At 42.3% G+C, this 20425-nt stretch overlaps 1 protein-coding gene across 1 annotated transcript; it reads left to right on the forward strand.

The window, feature by feature from the left end:
* Positions 1-2284: 2284 nt before the first annotated feature.
* gpr63 (G protein-coupled receptor 63) lies at positions 2285-20153 on the forward strand. Its single transcript, XM_079643443.1, has 2 exons — positions 2285-2722; positions 17422-20153. Exon 2 carries the CDS (start codon positions 17528-17530, stop codon positions 18740-18742), a length of 1215 nt encoding a protein of 404 aa, XP_079499569.1. The 5' UTR covers positions 2285-2722; positions 17422-17527; the 3' UTR covers positions 18743-20153.
* Positions 20154-20425: the final 272 nt, after the last annotated feature.

Here is a 20425-nt window from a genome sequence, read left to right on the forward strand (position 1 = left end):
CCCTTGGTGTGTTGGTATGGATGTGGAAGAGTGGTATCAGCTGAGAAATGTGTGTGTGTGTGTGTGTGTGTGTGCGCGCGCGCGTGCGTGTGATGACTAATTAGGGTAGACCATTTGAATGATACCGGAGGGTTACATATCCCAACCACACTAAATGAAATGTTGATATCACCGAGCTCACTTTTGCAACAACAGACTCCATTTGTCATCTTTGCCACCCACCCATTTGCACCATGATTTGCCCCCACCACAAGCACTCGCGCGTGCCCAAAAAAGCGGTTCTTGCAGCTAGACTCCGCCCATTTGGACATTTCGTCCTTTCTATTGGCCCCCGCTGTGTGTGGAGCGTGCAGCATGAGGAGTCTGCTTGTGTCCCTGCCACTGGCTCCTCAGGGTGTCAGTTATCACTGAATACAGAGCTGCGTCCAGCTAACGAGCAGAGCACGGAGGCTGCCGGATATCCCTTCAAAATAAGCCACTTAGCTGAAAGTAGTTTAACCGCTTATACTTAGACAAGTTTACGCGCCAAACCACGGGTAGCGCCATAACCCTACACAAATGCACTTCATTTCCGCCGGAAGTCTTTTGCACAGCGTCTGTCGGTGTAAACCGGTGTAAACAGTCAGACGGCCACTGGTGTAAACACAGCGATTTCGATGCTAACAGTGATGCTAGCTTGGGAACACGATTCTACTTCTTTGACTGGAGATGGCGTTACTCTCCCCCACCCGAATTCAGTGCAAAACTGGGAGGATAACATGACGACGTGGCCCAGCATAACGTACAGCAAAATTTGCTCCTACTTCGTTCAATCCATGGCAATAGATGGAAAAGCAATGGACAGTCTGAAGGCATATCATAAGGCTGCGCACATTCTACTTTGCCCACATGCTCCCGAAAATTGTTGACGATTTTGTTGAGGGAAGGTTACAGTTCTGCAGTAAATATCTCAGCATTTTAAAACCAAAATAAACTGCCTTATTTAGGTCATGCCCACAGGAGCCAACAGTTGTCTGTTGTTTACATAATGCACAATTCACATGATCTCTTTATGCTGTGCAATATATCATATGTGCCTGTACTGTTTGAGTGAAAATAAAGTTTGATGTAATTTAATTTCATTATTGCACTGTTATTGCATTATTGCATTTCATATGTTCCTTAGAGTGCTACAATTTCTTTTAACACAGTTCATCATTCATATTAAGCTCATACTGTACATAAATAACACTGAATTAATTAATTGTTGAGAGGAAACTAAAGAAATGGCTTCAACAAGAAAGATCACATGTTTAATCCTAACAGGTATTACAAATTAAAATATAAAAGCAGCCCACACAATTACATCACTATGAAAATATTCATATATAATATTAAAAAATACAATGCATGCAGTATTTGTTGTGTTTATCTGTATTTAATGAACAACATGGCTGGGTGCTGGGTGCTGGTTTGTGGTCGTAGCACTCTCTATCTAACCACTCGTTCAGGTGCTTTCTCGAGTGATTGCAACCAACTACCGCACACGTAGTTCCCGAACCACTTTTCTTCATGTTGTAATTGTTATATCCTCTTTGTCTCTGCGATATCAGTGCTTTGTCGGCACAACGGAGCTAGCTAGCAAAACAAACCCAGTCCGCCAAAACGGAAGTGCATTGCATCGAAGGGAGGAGTTCAGGATGTAGAGCGGAAACGGCTCAATAACTTGTGTATACTTTGTTCTTCTTTCCAGCGCATTGAAAGGTAAGCTATATGATAGATAGCTTGCACTGTTACACTGATCAGAAGTAGACTGTAATACATTCTCGCTACATTCTGTGATGCATCATGCAACGTTATTCTGAGATTCTTCTGTACTTTTACTAATGTATCCTTCAGCGCCTCACCCTCCAAGTATTTTTTTCACTAATCAAACTGCAGAGATCATATTTACTTTTACTCATCCACAACAGTATTGTTCTGCATAATTACATTAAAATTGAATCAATTTCATGATGTGCCAAAAGGTTCGGTAGGCTAATATGCGTTATACCCAAGATATGACTTAACCTTCACTAACTGCTGTTCTTTTTTCTTCTTGAAGTGTGTTATAACTCAAAGAAATGGGTCTACAGTTGTATTTGTATACACTGCTCCTAGTACTAGGATGGGTAAAAAGCAGAGAACACATTTCACTGTGTGTGTGCTTTGTGCATGAACAGGTTTGACCAATAAAGAGGGTTTCATCCTCCAATTCTAGTCTAGTTTTATTTTTGAAATTCCATACAGGAAGTGGAGTGTGTTTCCGCTCGCTGCCTTGCCACAGGTTGCCGACAGACCGAGTTTAGTTTGTAACAGTGAGGTGATAATTTGGGCTACATGCAGAACACAGTCTGATACACTGTGGACCAGGAGGCTCTCCAATATCACACATCTGTCGGGAGGACGGGGAGGGAGAAGAAGCGTAATATTTTCCTTGCGACATTTACGTGGATAAGCATCGCGGTGTCTCGTGCTCCTCTACAAAGCGACAGGAACCAGATGCGGACTGGACTTTCTCCACGACTTCACTGGTAGTGCTCAGCGGGTTACACTGCACGGCTACAGGCCTCACGGAACATCTGGAGGAGCACCACCGGACCGCTGTGTGAAGGAGAACCGGCTGTGAGAGCAGGAGGAGCAGAGAGATGCACCGCCAGGAGGACTGAGCCTCCCCCGCCCGGATCATGGGAGAGCAAAGCAGGTAACCACCGGAAACCATAACAATATGGCAATGTTATTTTACCTAAATGTTGACCGTCGTAGAGCTCAGTTGGTAGAACTGGGGCTTGGACCCCGTGCGGATGACTATGGTTTGAATCAGGCCTGGGGCCAGTCGCCTGTCTCCCCCTTCAACACTGTCAATATTAAGGCACTGGTGGCCCAACAAAAATAATTAAATATTACAAATGTTGGTTGAGTCCTGAATAGAAACCGTAGGTGTGGGCTGCTTGTGTGCTCTGCCGTCCACAGTGTGCCTCTTCCATTTTGGTGAGAACAACAGGAGGCTGAAGGATCTGAGGCTCTTATGGCAGCTGCATCAGGTGGACGCTGCTCTGAATACGGTGTCATTGTCACAGTGATTTTCCTAACATGAGTTCATTTTCCTTCAGAATTTCATTACATCTGAGTCTCTCCTCGACACCACCCTGTGTTTAAAAAAATGGCTACCTGTGGTTAAAGTCAGAATAGTGCACTGATTTACATATTCCAACAATATAGCCTTAATACAGAAAACAAACAAAAGTAGGTTTGTTGCAAACAAATATTAAAACATTGCATACATAAAAGATTACCTTACTATTTCTGAAGCAAAGACACCCTTCAAAGCTTACATACAAAATATATTTGAAACACCTAAATACCTATTCCTGGAATTGATATACTACTCATACTAAATGTTGAATTTATATAATTTACATTATATTACTTATTAGACGCTTTTATCCAAAGCGACTTACATACTCAATACTGTGGACAATCCCCACAGGAGCAATTTGGGGTGAAGTGTCTCAGGGACACAACAACATGCTGACTGCAATGGGGATTGAACCTGAACCGCTGCGCCACACGCCTCAGCATTTACATGTTATACTTTAAAAAACTGCCTTTTGGACAAATGTGGTTTGAATTTCCCTCTTAGAATATTCCAGAAGGAATAGAGAGGTTCCCACATATTTCACACCTTGAGTGTGAAGGCCTTTTGATAAAATGTATGTATGTATAAAGTCACTCAAATGTATTTGATGCTTTATTATGGAGCTAAAAAGGCAAATAACAGCAAAGATCTAATCTTTAAAAACTACAAATTCAGTCATGTTTAAAATAAGGTAAACTTCAGTAGTGGTCAGGGCTGTCACAAAAAAAGAGCTGAACAAAACACCATTGATTTGACTATACTTCAACACACATAGTACAGTATATTGTAGCATTATTAATCACAAATGCATTTATGTCAAGGATTCTATATAATGTTGGGATTGATTGATTTCTATTCTCTCATCTATTGGTCAGATCATAGGTCAAACAGTGAGAAAGACTGCCAAATGGTCAGTGTTAAATAATACTGCCTAAAATAACAAAGCTACACTCTAATTGGTTGTTATTGCTTTACATGAGTACATTTGACCACCTTGTACACCTTTTAACGTCCTAAGCATGTCTTAGTGATTCCAGCAGACTACATGTGGCTGTGAGCATTTCCTCTCATTACATTTCCCCGACAGTATTTGAGCTAGTTCCAATCATTTACAATGTAAGTACCCGCTCAACCATTTTTACTGCTGGGTTACCTGATTGCTTGGAGCCTGGAGTGGCTATTTGCACCTCTCAGTTCCCTGCAGGCCTTATAGGGGTGGTGGGGGGGGGGGGGGGGGGGCTGCAGATGTGAAGAGGGAGACAGCTGCAGAGTGTGTTCAACACTGTGATCCCCACGCCCTGTCCTTTAGATCAGGCATCTTCACAACTGTGTCTCAGGTCCTCAGGTGTGCAGTGAGAAATTGTCCAATTTCACTAAATCGGTCCGAAAACATATTATTTAGGTGCTCCAAATAAATCCAACATTGCCATGGTCCCAATCTTGGTTAAAAGTCATCTGACGAAACACAAGAACACAGACTATTTATTCTGCATGTGTTAACTCTGACTGAGAAACGCGTTACTTGAATGAGATAACAAAGAGAGGGCTTTCAAAGCTAGCTACTGTGGAGCCGAACTCATGGTCAAATTAAGATACTTGTAATTAAATGTTCATTTTATATATATATATATATATATATATATATATATATATATATCTCAATGGCTACAATGTGTCATTTAGTAACTTTTTGTTGCAGGATTTGAAAAAATGTAACATGGCTCAGAGCACTAGAGAGAAAGAGTTACGACACTCTCTGATGTCGCCGCCAGCCGGTCACGTGGTTTATGTATGCCGGGATAGTTCAAAACGCACTTCCGGGGCAATGCTTCTCTATGGCAAAAACAGCACTAACATGGTCAAAATAGTCAGATTAAACCAACGCTGTTATTTTTTAAAGATTGCTTTCATATGTACATGATGATTCACAGGGCTGCCAACACTCACGCATTGAGCGTGAGAGTCACGCAATTAACCCATATCTCACGCACTCACGCCACACTTGCCTTTCCTCACGCTAAGTTTTCGTCCAAAATAAATGTATATAAATATAAAAATAAAGTGAAGGAACAGCAAACCGAGCGGTCTACGAAATGAGACGGTCTTCTGGCTTAGTTCAGTAAAGTTGGAACGATATTGGGAGATTCTGATTTCACGGATCAATAACTCATGAACAAAACGTTATTCAGACACAAATGACGTCTCCTAAGTACAGTGGTAAGGTTGACAACGAACTACAATCACATTTTGATCAAAAAAGCCAATATGCGCCCTCCTCCGAGCTGGGCACATTACATTGGTCTCTATCCGCAGCCGGAGACGAAACGAGTGCTCAGGGACCGTCTGCAAAGTGCAACTCCGAAAAAAGAGAATACAGTAATATTCAATCACTATTATACATCTTATTACTACCAAACTCACTACACACATCAATAGTCTCCTGTGTGTCATACTACAGCAAGGAGTTTGGAAGAATATGCTTTTGAATAATTTTGGGGAATATTTATAATGTAAAATCTTCAATAAATATGGCATCATCTTAAATAACTTTACTATTATACAGTATATTTCTACCAAACTCACTATTTGCATTGTTGTTAGCATCTGGTTAGCTAACTGCGCTAACAGATATTAAAAGCTGTTTCTAAAACAAGGAGAGGGAGACCTCTGTCCTGTCAGACTGTGAGAGATAACTACAGCTCAGTGAGGTAAGGGACTCTCTGTTTAGATAGTTAACTGTAGTCTAGTTATCTCAGTGGGTCTCAAACGTTTTGGTCACCATTTATGAGAGTAAATGAAAAACAGTTATGCAATACTATATGACAGTAAAACAAGAATACAGTTAAAAAGGTGAGTGATTTGTAAAATATACATAAAGAAAAAGAAAATCTGTTTACAGTTCTGTTTCATATGGGTGTTGAGAGATGTATCCATAAATTCATTTTGCTCTCAAAATGCACCAGGTTGATGCATTTAACTTCAATATTTTTGTAAAATAGCACTTTACCTCTATACATGTCATTTTATATGCTGTGAGCTGATTATCGAGCCTTCATTGTAAGAGTCGCGGGTACACTGTGTATGTGCGTATTCCACTGTAGTGCCCGGTACATTAATGGGAAACCCGTACATGTTCAATACATTTGTAACACATGAACGTTTCTTTTTTCGGTCACCAAAAAAAAAAACTCACTCCAAGCTGAACTCAAATGTTGGCAGCCCTGATGATGTGGTTACACTTTGTATGGATTGGCACTATTTCCAAGTTTCGTTATTTAACGATATTTTGAGGGGAAAGTGTGGTAGCACAAGCAGGCTATGTCACTGCCAGGCCAGTCATGTCAGTAGTATAGTTGCGCTGCGCTGTCATGTTCTTCTATGGGACAGACATGTAACGATCAACTATCTAAAAATAGTTGTTAAACGCACAAGGAGTTCTTGAATGAAATATTATAAAAGGTAAACAGAAATAATAAACGGATAATCGGCTCTTCCCACAAAATAGTCCCCACGGAAATGTATTAACTAAAGTCTATATGCACACATTAACAAAATAAACAAAGACAGGTTTTCTGCGTTATTCAAATGTAATCACAGTTTTTCGAGCCAAACAAAACAAATAAAACCCAACAAAAAGTCCACTCGCGATACATTGAAATTGTCTTTACTGCCTAATCCAGGCCATAGTGTAGTTCATTGATACAAAAAAAGGCTGTTGCTTCTGCGCCCGTCGGCGGCAAAAACAGAAATGTTTGTAGGCCTTTTCAGGCAATAATCCACAAAAAAGGAAAACGCGATGATCGTCGTGGCACAAAGGAGCGATCTCACCCTGTGTTGGAGAGAATCTCTCTCACTGTGAGCATCCTCTCCAGGGAGACGTGCTTCGAGGTTGGTCGATGCAATATCCACATACGGTTACTTTCAGTTACTTCCCCCGTTGCATTTTAACATATATAGATATGTTGAGGAAACTTAAATATCCCGATGAATACCAGTAGCGTGGCGTGGGGAAAAAATTAGGGGAAGCCAATAATACGTCCTTTCTTTTGGGTCGGGGGTGTGGTGGTCAATGTAATAACCTAACCAGATGAGTGATTACAGCGCCCGGTATCATTTTACACACATTTGTATCATACAGATGCAGGATTTACACACGCCTGTTATCTGACCGACAGGTCCGCACGCACTCTCCAGCCGAAACTCTAATAAGCTTTCATTCACAAACTAAATTAGGAGACCTTTAACGTTTTACGTCCGGTTTGCTCCTTTGTTCCTCGCTGTACACAGCTCCAGTATGGGCATTGGCCTGTCAACAGATTGTATTTGTTGTTGCTGCTGCAGCGGAAGTTTAGTCCAATTATTTTTGATTAAATACTCAAAATCTCCACCAATCACAGGTTGGCAGGGGCATGACGTGAGCCTCATCTGATTGGTCAATCCCTCAATTTTTTTTCACCAAGGGAAGCCAATTTCGGCTGGCCTCCTCTCGCAACAGAGAGTGCAATCTACTGTTTCACCATAACATCTAGAGGGGCGCTGTTTCACTCTTTGTAAAATACTCAATGAGAATGGGGGCGAGACGGGCCGGCAGCAACACACAAAGAATTTCCGAAACTAAACAAAGTGTTTTTATTTATTTATTAAAATTATAATTACAATCCGAAAAAACAGGGGAAGCCTGGCTTCCCTTGGCCTCCAGGAGAAAACGCCACTGATGAATATCCGCATTCACCACACATACGCTTCCTCCTCCCGTGAGAACCACCCCTGGCATCCTGGTGACGCACCCACTAAAAAGCCTCTGGGCGCGCCGCGCGCTGTGACAGGTGAACCTGCAAATGAGGCTTGCAGAACCACACCCTCAAACCTTACACAAAAGTGGACATTTAATGACGGTAGTTGCGAGGATAATACACATGCATCATAGATTTTTCATTTCATTCTAAACTACATGTCTTAACCTTTTTCCCTGCCCCTACAGTTTATAAGACACACTGAGATCAAACTGCGACTGTCACAGACAGACAGCAGCGATTGCGTTATTGAATGGTAAATATATATATATATAAAAAAAGACACACACCCAAGTACTTTTTCAGCTGTAATTGCATTATTGCATACTTTTTATTGACAGTTTTGCATTTGGAGAGGCAGGGTGACAACCGAAAGCGTGGTAGCCTATTACTTAGATACGTTTTACATTTTTGGAGGGAAACGCTTGCGTTCATGTTAGCATGAGTAGCATGATCATGTTAAGACTATGAATATCATTTTACCACAATATCATTTTACCACAACAGTGGATGAACAATTGATATATATGTTTGAACAAGAACAACAGGAAGAACAAAGTAAAAGGGACGAACAAAGTATTAAGAACAGTGTATGGAAAAAGTGATGTATGTTAGAACAAAACAAAGTAAAATGAATGAGAAGGAGAACAAAGAGGGTTAGGGTTAAACAGAAAAAGATTAATTCAGCCAAAAAATACAATTTGATTAATCTAAAGTGTAAAACAATCTTCAACCCAGACCAAATTAGTGCCCTTGGACAACAAAACATATGGTGGGGCAAAGAAACGATAAATTAAATTGAGACAGAGTGGGAGACTGAAAATTATAACTATGATAAATATTAAAACTATTTACAAAACTATTTACAGAAGCTCCTGTTGAACCATGGTTCAAAATCACTACAGGATATAAAACCTTCCAAGCCATGATCTCTACCTGAAATCAGGACCACTCAGAGGAGAATGCAGCACATCAAACTGGAGTCAGGAGTGTGAATAACACATTTTGGCCAAAACAAATTGTTGCTTACCAATACAGTGGCTGAACAATGGACACCAAAAAGTGAAAAAAAGAAGCATAATTGTGCGAATAAAAATTGTGGCGGGGGGGGGGGCATTTTACAAATATTTACAAACAACTATTTACAAAAAAGCAACTATTTATAAAAAAGCAATACTATTTACAAAAAAGGGTTAGGGTAAGCAACTATTTACAAAAAAAAACCATCTGTTTCGGGGCCTGAAGATCGGTCCCAAGGGCAGCTGGAAACCAGTAGTGACTGGTGATGGCCACAACAACAATCCTGGAGGTCCAGCATGACCTGTTGAGACAAGGGCACAAATTTGTTCTCACAAGCCGCTTCACTCAAGACTGCCTGGAAAACACATTTTCGTCCATTCGTCTGAGGAACTCTGTCCCAACACCTGAAGAGTTCCAATATGCACTGCGCGCTGTCACCTCCGCCAGCAGCAGCAGCAACAGCCATGGCTGACATATGAGGCTGAATAAAAAAGTGCTTATTATTTTTTTGAAAGTGTTTATTTTGTTAAAAATAAACATTTTGGATGCATGACCATGTTTTAGGCTCATCCTTCATTCACTGCTGTTCAGTACGCTATTATTTTTTTAAGACTGAATAATACCTTTGAAGAACAATCATTAAACTAGTGTGTATATTACAATACAAAGGAATCTATCCTAGCATGGAATCAAGCATTAAAAAGTAGCGCTAGGCTAGTTGTACAGTACAGATGAGATAACACAGAACAGTACAAAAAAAAACTAAGTACTGTCAACATGTCACATAATCAAATGTTAGTATATCCCAAAATTCAATTAAATATTAAATGAAATATTTATCACAAACGCCACCTCATTTCTACTAGTGCTAGCAGTTAAGTCATATCATACAGAAAAAGCCGACTAAGGATGGCTGACACAGTCAGGTTCAGCAGATAAAAGCCAAAATAACACAATCAATCTAAATCCTGCTTGTTAGTTACCCAGCATCATTGATATATAAGCTGCTAGCGATTCATTACTGAAATCTTACCTTCAAAGCTGACGAAGTCGCGCTAGCTAACTAGCAGGAAATGCTTGCAAAATTGGTTGTAACAACCAAGATAAAATATAGATAATTACGCTGTGCATATACAAATGAAGACCAGTATAAGCATCATAAAGGGCCTGTGAGACAATATAGACAGTTGACAATTCAAAAGAGTTCGATATTTCAGCAACTTACCTCTGGAACTAATCGACACGCTGTAATGTAAGTGAATGAGGTCCAACACCCAAATGACAATATTTGGAACTATGTCGATGTCCATACCCCGAAAGTAGGCAGCGCCATTTTTTACAACGGAGGTCTATGGGAGTGTCCTAACTCTTATCTCTCTAGGGCTCTGACATGGCTTAAACAAGGGGGAAAACACGGCTTTATTTGAATGGTTTATTTGGCAGGGACAATGCAAGACTTAAAAAATTACAATGTGTCAAGCGTAACAGTGCCAGATTTAGCTTTGAGCTCATTTCCATCCGCTGTCCCTCACATAAAACATTTAAGAAAATTATATTTGACAAACATAGCAAAAACGAAATGTAGATAATGTGTTGTTTGTGGATGTGGGGGGGATGGAGAAGGTGAAAGCAGTTTCCTCAGGTCTTCATTGTGAGGAAGAACCTGTGAGCATCAGATGGAGAAAGCCAAGTGTTCCTGTTTAGGGGGAGGGCATGAGATCATGTGTTATCTGCTCACATGTCCCGCATCAGAGCGGCTTCAACTTTGGTTTGAACATGAAAACAAAATACTCCATGACATGCCATCTCTTAATAATAATTACCTATCATTATATTTGCTTGATCTTTCTTAACCCCCCACACAGGGGTACAAATCATTGAAAAAAAACATATACAGTGGGGGAAAAAATTATTTAGTCTGCCACCAATTGTGCAAGTTCTCCCTCTTAAAAAGATGAGAGGCCTGTATTTTTCATCCTAGGTATAAAAAAAAAAAAATCCAGAAAATCAAATTGTCTGATTTTTAAAGAATTTATTTGCAAATTATGGTGGAAAATAAGTATTTGGTCACCTGCAAACAAATAAGATTTCTGGCTCTCACAGACCTGTAACTTCTTCTTTAAGAGCCTCCTCTGTCCTCCAATGTATTAATTGTACTATTAATTAACTGTATTAATGGCACCTGTTTGAACTCAGTGCCAACAGTCACACTCCAAACTCCACTATGGCCAAGACCAAAGAGCTGTCAAAGGACAACAGAAACAAAATTGTAGACCTGCACCAGGCTGGGAAGACTGAATCTGCAATAGGTAAGCAGCTTGGTGTGAAGAAATCAACTGTTGGAGCAATTATTAGAAAATGGAAGACATACAAGACCACTGATAATCTCCCTCGATCTGGGGCTCCACGCAAGATCCCACACCGTGGGGTCAAAATGATCACAAGAATGGTGAGCAAAAATCCCAGAACCACACGGGGGGACCTAGTTAATGACCTGAAGAGAGCTGGGACCAAAGTAACAAAGGCTACCATCGGTAACACACTACGCCACCAGGGACTCAAATCCTGCAGTGCCAGATGTGTCCCCTGCTTAAGCCAGTATATGTCCAGGCCCGTCTGAAGTTTGCTAGAGAGTATTTAGATCAGGGATGGGCAACTTTGAGGATAGTGAGGGCCAAAAAAAAATTTCCTCACTACCAGAGGGCCACTTCGTGACCATTCACTTCCATCGGCAGGATACTATATCCACGACATTTAAATAGCCAACTTTAGCTACTAATTTAATGAAAATAACTAAATATATATAGGCAATAAATGTTTATTGTACCAAACACCAACACTGAGTTTAACAACGAATATTCATCTTTGTATTGTGTTTCTATGCTTCCCTCACATTCCATACATAAAACCAAGAACATATGCATTTTTCTGAACTTCACCCACAGCTGGATCAGTAAGCTATACTCTTAATGAGATACTTGTGGCCTCTCCTGCTGCTGCACAATAGACTGAATGTCAATATCAACATTTGTACATCCGATTTGCATGAGATGGAACAGTGTCTCATCTGTCAGTCTGTTTCTCTCCCTTGACTTGATGTGCTTCATCATAGAGAAGTTGCTCTCGCAGATGTAAGTGCTGCCAAACATGCTGGCCATTGAGAGCGCAAAATCCCTGAGGAGTGGAAAAGCGGGACTCGGGTAGCAGTCTCCAAAAGGAAATTCCCCTCTCCTGGCGCTTTGCTAGAAAGGGGTCTGACTGTAGTTCGCACATTTCAAGCTGCAACTCAGGGGGCTGCTCGATGATTGCAGCCGAGAGGGGGTTAGTGAATAACTCGATGCGTGGCTGCATGGTGTGGAAATCTTGAAAGTGCTTCTTAAACTGCTGCTGCAGTGTTTCTATGTCGGCTCTGTACTTGGGTAATGTTTTCTCACATTCGGGGGCATCTTTGCGCATCTCTTCACATGACGGGAAGTGCGCCAGATTAGGACGGTCGGCTGAAAATCTGTCTTTAAACAGAGTCAGTTTAGTAACAAATGCGTTCATGTGCGCATATAGATCCGACACGGTTTGGCATCTTCCCTGTAACCGCATATTCAGGTGTTTAAGATGCGAGGTAATGTCCGCAAGGAAAGCCATGTCGAGAAGAAAATCTGTATTCCTGAGTTTTGCGCAGTACGCACTTGTATCACATTGGATGGTGTCCTCCAAGAACACAGGGATTTCTGCGCGTAGCGCAAAAAACCTCTCCAAGCATTTTCCACGGCTCATCCACCTTATCTCTGTGTGCATCTGTAAATCACCGTACGCGGCGTTCACTTCATCCAAAAAGGCTATAAACTTCCTGTGATTGAGAGACCGGTTCCCTCCTCGAATGAGATTAGTAGTCTTTGTAACTAAATCCATGACATGGCTAAAGTTCATTGATTTGGCACACAGAGTCTCCTGCAATATCAAAACGAAATTTGATTTAGCCAGATTTTTTTTTAACAAAGAATGCCCACATTCAAAACCATTAGAATAGCTAACAATAATGTTACCCACCTGATGTATGATGCAGTGCAGTCTTGGACAGTCAACGCCACTCTGGCGGAGGAGGCCGGCGAATCCAGTACGCTTTCCTTGCATTGCTGGCGCACCATCGGTAACAACAGCTGAGAGCTTGTGAAATCCTCCGTGCTTACAACATTTTCAACAGCGGCGAAAATATCTTGTCCTTTGGTAGTGCCATGCAAAGAAGCCAGTTTCAATAACTCCTCGTGCACTTCAAATGAACTGTTAATGGCTCGTGTGTAGATGAGAAGCTGGCTCACATCAGTCACATCAGTGCTCTCATCCAACGCTAAGGAAAAGTATGCACAGTCATGCATGACTTGTTTTACCTTTTGTTCGACATTATTTTGTATATCAAATATTCTTCGTGTCAGCGTCCGACGGGACAAAGAGACGGTTTCAAAGTTTTTAGCCATGTTGTCATCTCCGAATGCTTTAGCCATCTGGAATGCACAACTCTTCACCATTTCACCGTCAGACAGGGGCTTCTTAGCTTTAGCAAGCTCAAGGGAAACGGCATAAGACGCCGTGAGAGACGATTGCTGTGTAGTCGTGGCTCTGGTAAAAAAGGTCTGCTGCTGGCATATTTTCCCTTTTAGGTCAGCAACGATGGCGACTCTGGCAGCTCCTGTGTGCTTTTCATATTTGTCTTTATGGGTGCTGTTGTAGTGGCGACTTAAATTGTAGTCCTTCATTGCCGATTTAGTTTCAAGACACACCAAACACATAGGTTTGCCTTTGAATTCTGTAAACAGATAATCTATTTCCCATTTTGGCTGAAAGAGACGGTTTTCTAGGTTCAGTTTTCTTTTTTGGGCGCTCATGTTTCTTTTCCCGCTAACTGAGGAAAGCCACGAGGTAAACAGAAGACAATAACACTTGGCTGCAGGCCTCATTCATTTGGGGGGAGCGCCCTCTAGTGGTGAATATTATTAATTACAAGTGGGGTCTGGTTCAAATGATTTGCTTGTTTACAACTGTGAAACCAATATATTTTTGTAAATTGACTCGCGGGCCGCACAAAGTGAGGGCGGTGGCCACATGCGGCCCGCGGGCCGCCAGTTGCCCATCCCTGATTTAGATGATCCAGAAGAGGATTGGGAGAATGTCATATGGTCAGATAAAACCAAAATAGAACTTTTTGGTAAAAACTCAACTAGATGTGTTTGGAGGAGAAAGAATGCTGAGTTGCATCCAAAGAACACCATACGTGAAACATGGGGGTGGAAACATCATGCTTTGGGGCTGTTTTTCTGCAAAGGGACCAGGACGGGGCCATGTATGGGGCCATGTATCGTGAGATTTTGAGTGACAACCTCCTTCCATCAGCAAGGGCATTGAAGATGAAACATGGCTGGGTCTTTCAGCATGACAATGATCCCAAACACACCGCCCGGGCAACGAAGGAGTGGCTTCGTAAGAAGCATTTCAAGGTCCTGGAGTGGCCTAGCCAGTCTCCAGATCTCAACCACATAGAAAATCTTTGGAGGGAGTTGAAAGTCTGTGTTGCCCAGCGACAGCCCTAAAACATCACTGCTCTAGAGGAAATCTGCATGGAGGAATGGGCCAAAATACCAGCAACAGTGTGTGAAAACCTTGTGAAGACTTACAGAAAATGTTTGACCTCTGTCATTGCCAACAAAGGGTATATAACAAAGTATCGAGAAGAACTTTTGTTATTGACCAAATACTTATCTTCCACCATAATTTACAAATAAAGTCTTTAAAAATCAGACAGTGATTTTCTGGATTTTTTTTTCTCATTTTGTCTCTCATAGTTGAGGTATACCTAGGATGAAAATTACAGGCCTCTCTCATCTTTTTAAGTGGGAGAACTTGCACAATTGGTGGCTGACTAAATACTTTTTTGCCCCACTGTATGTTCAAATGAATCATTTGAAGTCTTTGCAAATGGACAGTTTTCTGTAGCACATGTGTTATTTGGCATTGGCTGCGGAGCCATTGTTACTGATGAAATAACAGTGTTCAGTGTGTATACAGTGTGTGTACAGTGTGTACACAGTGATAAGGTTTACTGCACTGTTGGACTGCTCTCTGGAAACAGTCAGAAAGCACTTTAGCAGGTACACACAGGAGAGCTTCATCTCTTCTTAGGCAAAGGTTTTCCACATGCATTTAGCTTTTTCTTTGACTTCAACATTAAGGTAGAATCCACTGCCCGGTTTCCTTTGTCAGACTAAAGGAGAATATGAATGACTCACTCATATCTGTGTGTTAAATACTGAGCTGTTGTCTGCACAGGGTTAGCCCAGCGTAGCTAAAGTGCTGCCTGCCTTCTTACTTTTTTTTTATTTCATATGTTTTTGAGGTTCAATAATACAGGGTTAGAATTGGGTCTTCATTCATTTTCATTTATTTCTAACCATCCCGACCCCCAAACATCACCTCCCACCACTAACTAATCAAAGAAACACTTTGATTCCATGTCCAATATTTAAAAAAAAAACACAGTAAAAAATAATAGTATATAAATTAAAAAGCAAGTAAAGAGAGATGAGTAAGTTAAATATCATCAAGTCATTAGTCGCTTATTGGTGGGGAGTGTTTGGAGGTTGTTGAAATAATTGATCAAGCACTGCCATTTCATAGAAACGGTCTACAGAGCCCCTACGACAGGGGTGTCAAACTCAAGGCCCGCGGGCCAAATCCTGCCTGCGACCTCATTTTATTAGGCCCGCGAGAGCTCGCAAAGAATATAAACAGTTTATTATACGGTTACATGCCACTTAAGCACGTTGCCCATAAACTACATGACTACATAAACCAAAATGCATTTTGTTTTGTGACATGCGCACTGAAGCGACTTCCTATCAGCGGCGGCACTCACACTGAGGCGGTGAGTGACCAGTGTGTGAGTGACACAGAGCTGAAGGAACAGAAGTTACAGCGGCACAGAGACGCCAAACACGGAGCAAAGTCTGCTTCAGAAACCGAGACAAGCAACTCCAGTCCCAGAAAAAACAGGCAGAATGACCCGCTCTTTAAGAATCAGTCGGTGTCGCTGCGGCTCAGAGACACACATGTGTTATGGTTATGACATTAGGGTCATGCAGAGTGAGATCGCTACCCCTTTAAGAGAGGGGTGTGGCGCGTGCATGTGAGAGTTGGGTATGGTAGAGCGAGAGTGAGCGAGTATGTTTTCTGGAGGTGAAACGAGGCAGCGGGAAAAAGCATAGTTCTGTGATGTATCATGTGAAACGGAAGAACTAAATAAATACAACGACCTCCCAAGACGAGCTCGCCTCTCTCCAGTGATTTCATAAAGTGGGTTATTGAATCCGAAGCGTGTTGCTTCTGCCCTGGGAGACGACAGAGAGTCATCCCCCCTGTTTCCTCAACCACGGTCTGGGAGCCGACAGGAAAGTTCAACACATGGATTTATTATGTTTTAGAAAAACTCGCGTTATGGTTATTTCCGGTTTCTTGTTGATTAAAATATATTAGGTCTTGGCTTGCATGTGTATATTTATAGTGTTACAGTTACAACCGGCCCTTTGAGGGCAACCATAATACTGATGTGGCCCGCGATGAAATTGAGTTTGACACCCCTGCCCAAAGAGGATATATTATCTTCTCAAGTTTGAGGAAGAGTAGCAGGTTTTGAAGCCAAATAGAGGACAATGGGGGCTTAGGGGAGGTCCGATCTGGTGGCATTCTGCGCCGAGCTATTAGAGGTGTAAACGACATTATATCACGTGGTTTGGAAAGGTGCAACCCCAAACAGTATATTATAAGTGCATGCTGCCTTCTTACTGAGTTCCAAAGCTTGACTTAAATCACAGACAGGAGATCAGTGTTCATATCCTCTTATCGCTCGCTGTGTTTCCAACTGCGGCTTTATTTGCTTTGTCTGTGTGTTGCATTCAAACTGATGGCACATTTTGGATCACCTGTCTGCCTACACATTGTGGATCACATGTCTGCCTACACATTGTGGATCACATGTCTGCCTACACATTGCCTGAGTGGAGAAAACATTTTAGTATGCATGTTCCAATGCTTCAATTTATCTTTAATGATGACTTAGTAATTTAATGCTTTGATACATTCAAAATAAGCAGTTTAACAAATTGTGAGTAGCTTCTGTTCAACTGCTTATTTTGAAGGGAAGCAGTCTGCATATCAATCAGTTAGAAAGGCCTGCATGTGAAATGAGAACACTTAGAAATTATGTTTAGCATTACCATGATTTAGTCTCACTCTTGCAGACTGTGGGTTTAAGAGGCATGTCGGAGGGAGTAATGTGGGAGATGCACTTATGATTACAGGCTCATTGTTGCTGTCATTCCAGCTTCAAGTGGAATGTTGATGGGAAGGATGCTTCTGTAATCAGGTTCACATACTCCTTTTGATTCACTACATTTTCTCCTATCTCAGGTTCTGGCAGCCATGAAGACCCTCTGCGTTGAGCTGGGAGGATCTGCAGCCGTGGCCCCGTGTTCAGCGTGAGCTCCGCAGCGATGCCTGCCCCCCCCGGGGAGGAATGGTTCACTCCACTGCTGCTCCCCCCCCAGAGGCCGGGGACATTACCAGTCTCTGCTGCCTGGTTACGGGGCTGCTGAAGCTCCCGGAGAGCACGTCGATGGAGAACGTCTCCATGGGCTCCCGCTCCCCCCCCGCCCCGCTCACACCCACAGCGGGAGCCCCGGAGAGCCTGCAGGGCGTGGGCCTCCCTCTGCAGGTGTTCTTCTGCCTGGTCATGGCGGCCATCCTGCTGCTGGCCCTGCTGGGGAACGTGGTGGTGTGCCTGATGGTGTACCAGAGGTCAGCCATGCGCTCTGCCATCAACATCCTGCTGGCCAGCTTGGCCTTCGCCGACATGATGCTGGCCATCCTCAACATGCCCTTCACTCTGGTTACCGTGGTGACCACCCAGTGGGTTTTCGGGGACGTTTTCTGTCGAGTGTCCGCCATGCTCTTCTGGTTCTTTGTGATGGAGGGCGTGGCTATACTGCTTATAATAAGCATAGACAGGTTTCTAATTATTGTCCAGAAGCAGGATAAGCTGAGCCCTCAGAGAGCCAAGGTGCTCATCGTGGTCACATGGGGGCTCTCCTTCATCGTCGCCTTCCCCCTGGCGGTCGGTTCCCCTCCCCTGCACGTCCCCCCCAGGGCCCCTCAGTGTGTGTTTGGCTACAGTGTGGAGCCTGGGTACCTCACCTACGTGCTGATCCTGATGCTGGTCTTCTTCTTCCTGCCTTTCATGGTCATGCTGTACACATTCATAGGGATCCTGAACACCATCCGCCACAACGCCATCCGCATCCACAGCAACCCGGACAGCATCTGTCTGAGCCAGGCCAGCAAACTGGGCCTGCTGAGCCTGCAGAGGCCCTTCCAGATGAACATCGACATAAGCTTCAAGACGCGTGCCTTCACCACCATCCTCATCCTCTTCTCTGTGTTCACTGTGTGCTGGGCCCCCTTCACTGCCTACAGTCTGGTAGCTACCTTCAGCGATGGCTTCTACCACAAAGACAGCTTCTTTCAAATCAGCACATGGGTCCTGTGGTTGTGCTACCTTAAGTCAGCCCTCAACCCTCTTATTTACTACTGGCGGATCAAGAAGTTCCGTGACGCCTGCCTGGACCTGATGCCCAAGTACTTCAAGTTTCTTCCTCAGCTGCCAGGCAACACCAAGAGGAGGATCCAGCCCAGCGCCGTGTACGTGTGCGGAGAGCATCGTGCCGTGGTCTGAAGGAAACCATCCCACATCTTTACACACTGTAGCGTGTTCTGTTTGGAGGTTCACTTCTCTTAGCATGGGGCAGAATGAAATGAAAAGGCTGCTCTGTTTGTGATCTGTGGATACAGGGAGCAGACAGAAAATGAAAAGCAATCCAGGAGGAGTGTTTGTTTTAAGGGTTATCAGAAACACGACCCCTGTCCTCTGTGGTTTATGATATAAAGAGTTTTTTTACTGGAAGAGGGCAGAGTTTTATTTAAAAGATTCTGATACATTTCTGAAGTTTCAGCGCCGAAACAACAATATGTTCTTACCTGGAAGAAAATAAATATACTATTTTACAAACACCTTTTTTTTTTTTTATTTGATCAGTGAAGCCAAACTCCTCAGATTTGACATAACTTGTAAGGTTGGTAGAAAGCCATAATATTAACTTTAAATAAAAATATATTAGGTTCAACTTAATATTATTGCTTTCAACTAACCTAATACAGTTATGTGACATTTGTTTACATAATAAATTTAATTAAAGTCAACGGACACATCTGTCTTTTATTTGTTCACTGTAGACAAACAACCATATATGTCATAGTAGAGATGGACACATAGGGCCTGGTACCAATTACAGAGACATTATTTGTATTCAATTCCTACATGTTATATTCGGCCTTAACAATCATCACCATGCACAATTTTTGCCCAAAGAATTGACAAAATTATTATTATCAACTATCCAATTAACAAGAATAATGGACTGTTTAAATATTTGATGGCATCTTTTGATACTTGTCGGGTTTTAATACTTGGTTTTCCCGACACATTGCCCTCGGCACAGAGTGTATGTTGACGTACTGCCGGGCTGTGGAGCACAACGCAGCGCAGCTAAAGAGTTCTGCTGGACCCACTTCCTGTCGCTCTGATGCTTCCTCACAAAACACATTGGCCTCTGAGGGGATGCTATGTCATTCTGGGCCACAAAAGGAATATTTCAAGTGAAGTAGAGGACTGAAGGAAAATAATGAAACTCTTGGATGCACTGAATTGCACATACTGTGTTAAAATACAGATGGTGAATTTGTCTTTTATGATTGTTCTGAGAAGACAGGCGCTGCTGGGTTTGACTTGACTGCAAGTCTTTTCTTGTCACTTGAATCACGACTCATGGAGAGCACAGTGTGTGTTTAGCTGCGTAGAAACTGTTTTATGAGGCATGTAAATGAAAAGCTTAATTTTACATTGAATATGGTCAGAAGGTGGCCATGACACATTTGGACGTGTGTATTTCTATCTAAATGTTTTTGATGTGCCTATTGATTAGTCCATTTGCCAGTCAGAATGCTGCTATAACTGGTGACAATGTGCAATTTCAGTGTACTGTAGTGTTGAATGTAATAAAGAAATAGATATTTCTTACCTTGGTAAACTGTGTGAAGCTGTTTGTTTGTGTCTGCTTTTGTGACTTGTTGAGCTCATACACAGGAGACAGTGTCACTATAGTCTAGTCTCCAGCTGATAGAATCCTATAGAGTGGCGAAGTCACGCCCGTCTACTTCCGGTCCATGGGACCTTATTTCGGAAAAATTATGTATTGAAGTCAATGGAGAGAGAAAACTTATCTTTTGATCCCGTTTGAATTGTGCCACGAATTACACATATGATGTTTGTCAATCTTAAAAAATGTCCATGTCAAAAAAG

This window comes from Notothenia rossii (genome assembly GCF_949606895.1).
Source record: "Notothenia rossii genome assembly, chromosome: 8".
NCBI lineage: Eukaryota > Metazoa > Chordata > Actinopteri > Perciformes > Nototheniidae > Notothenia > Notothenia rossii.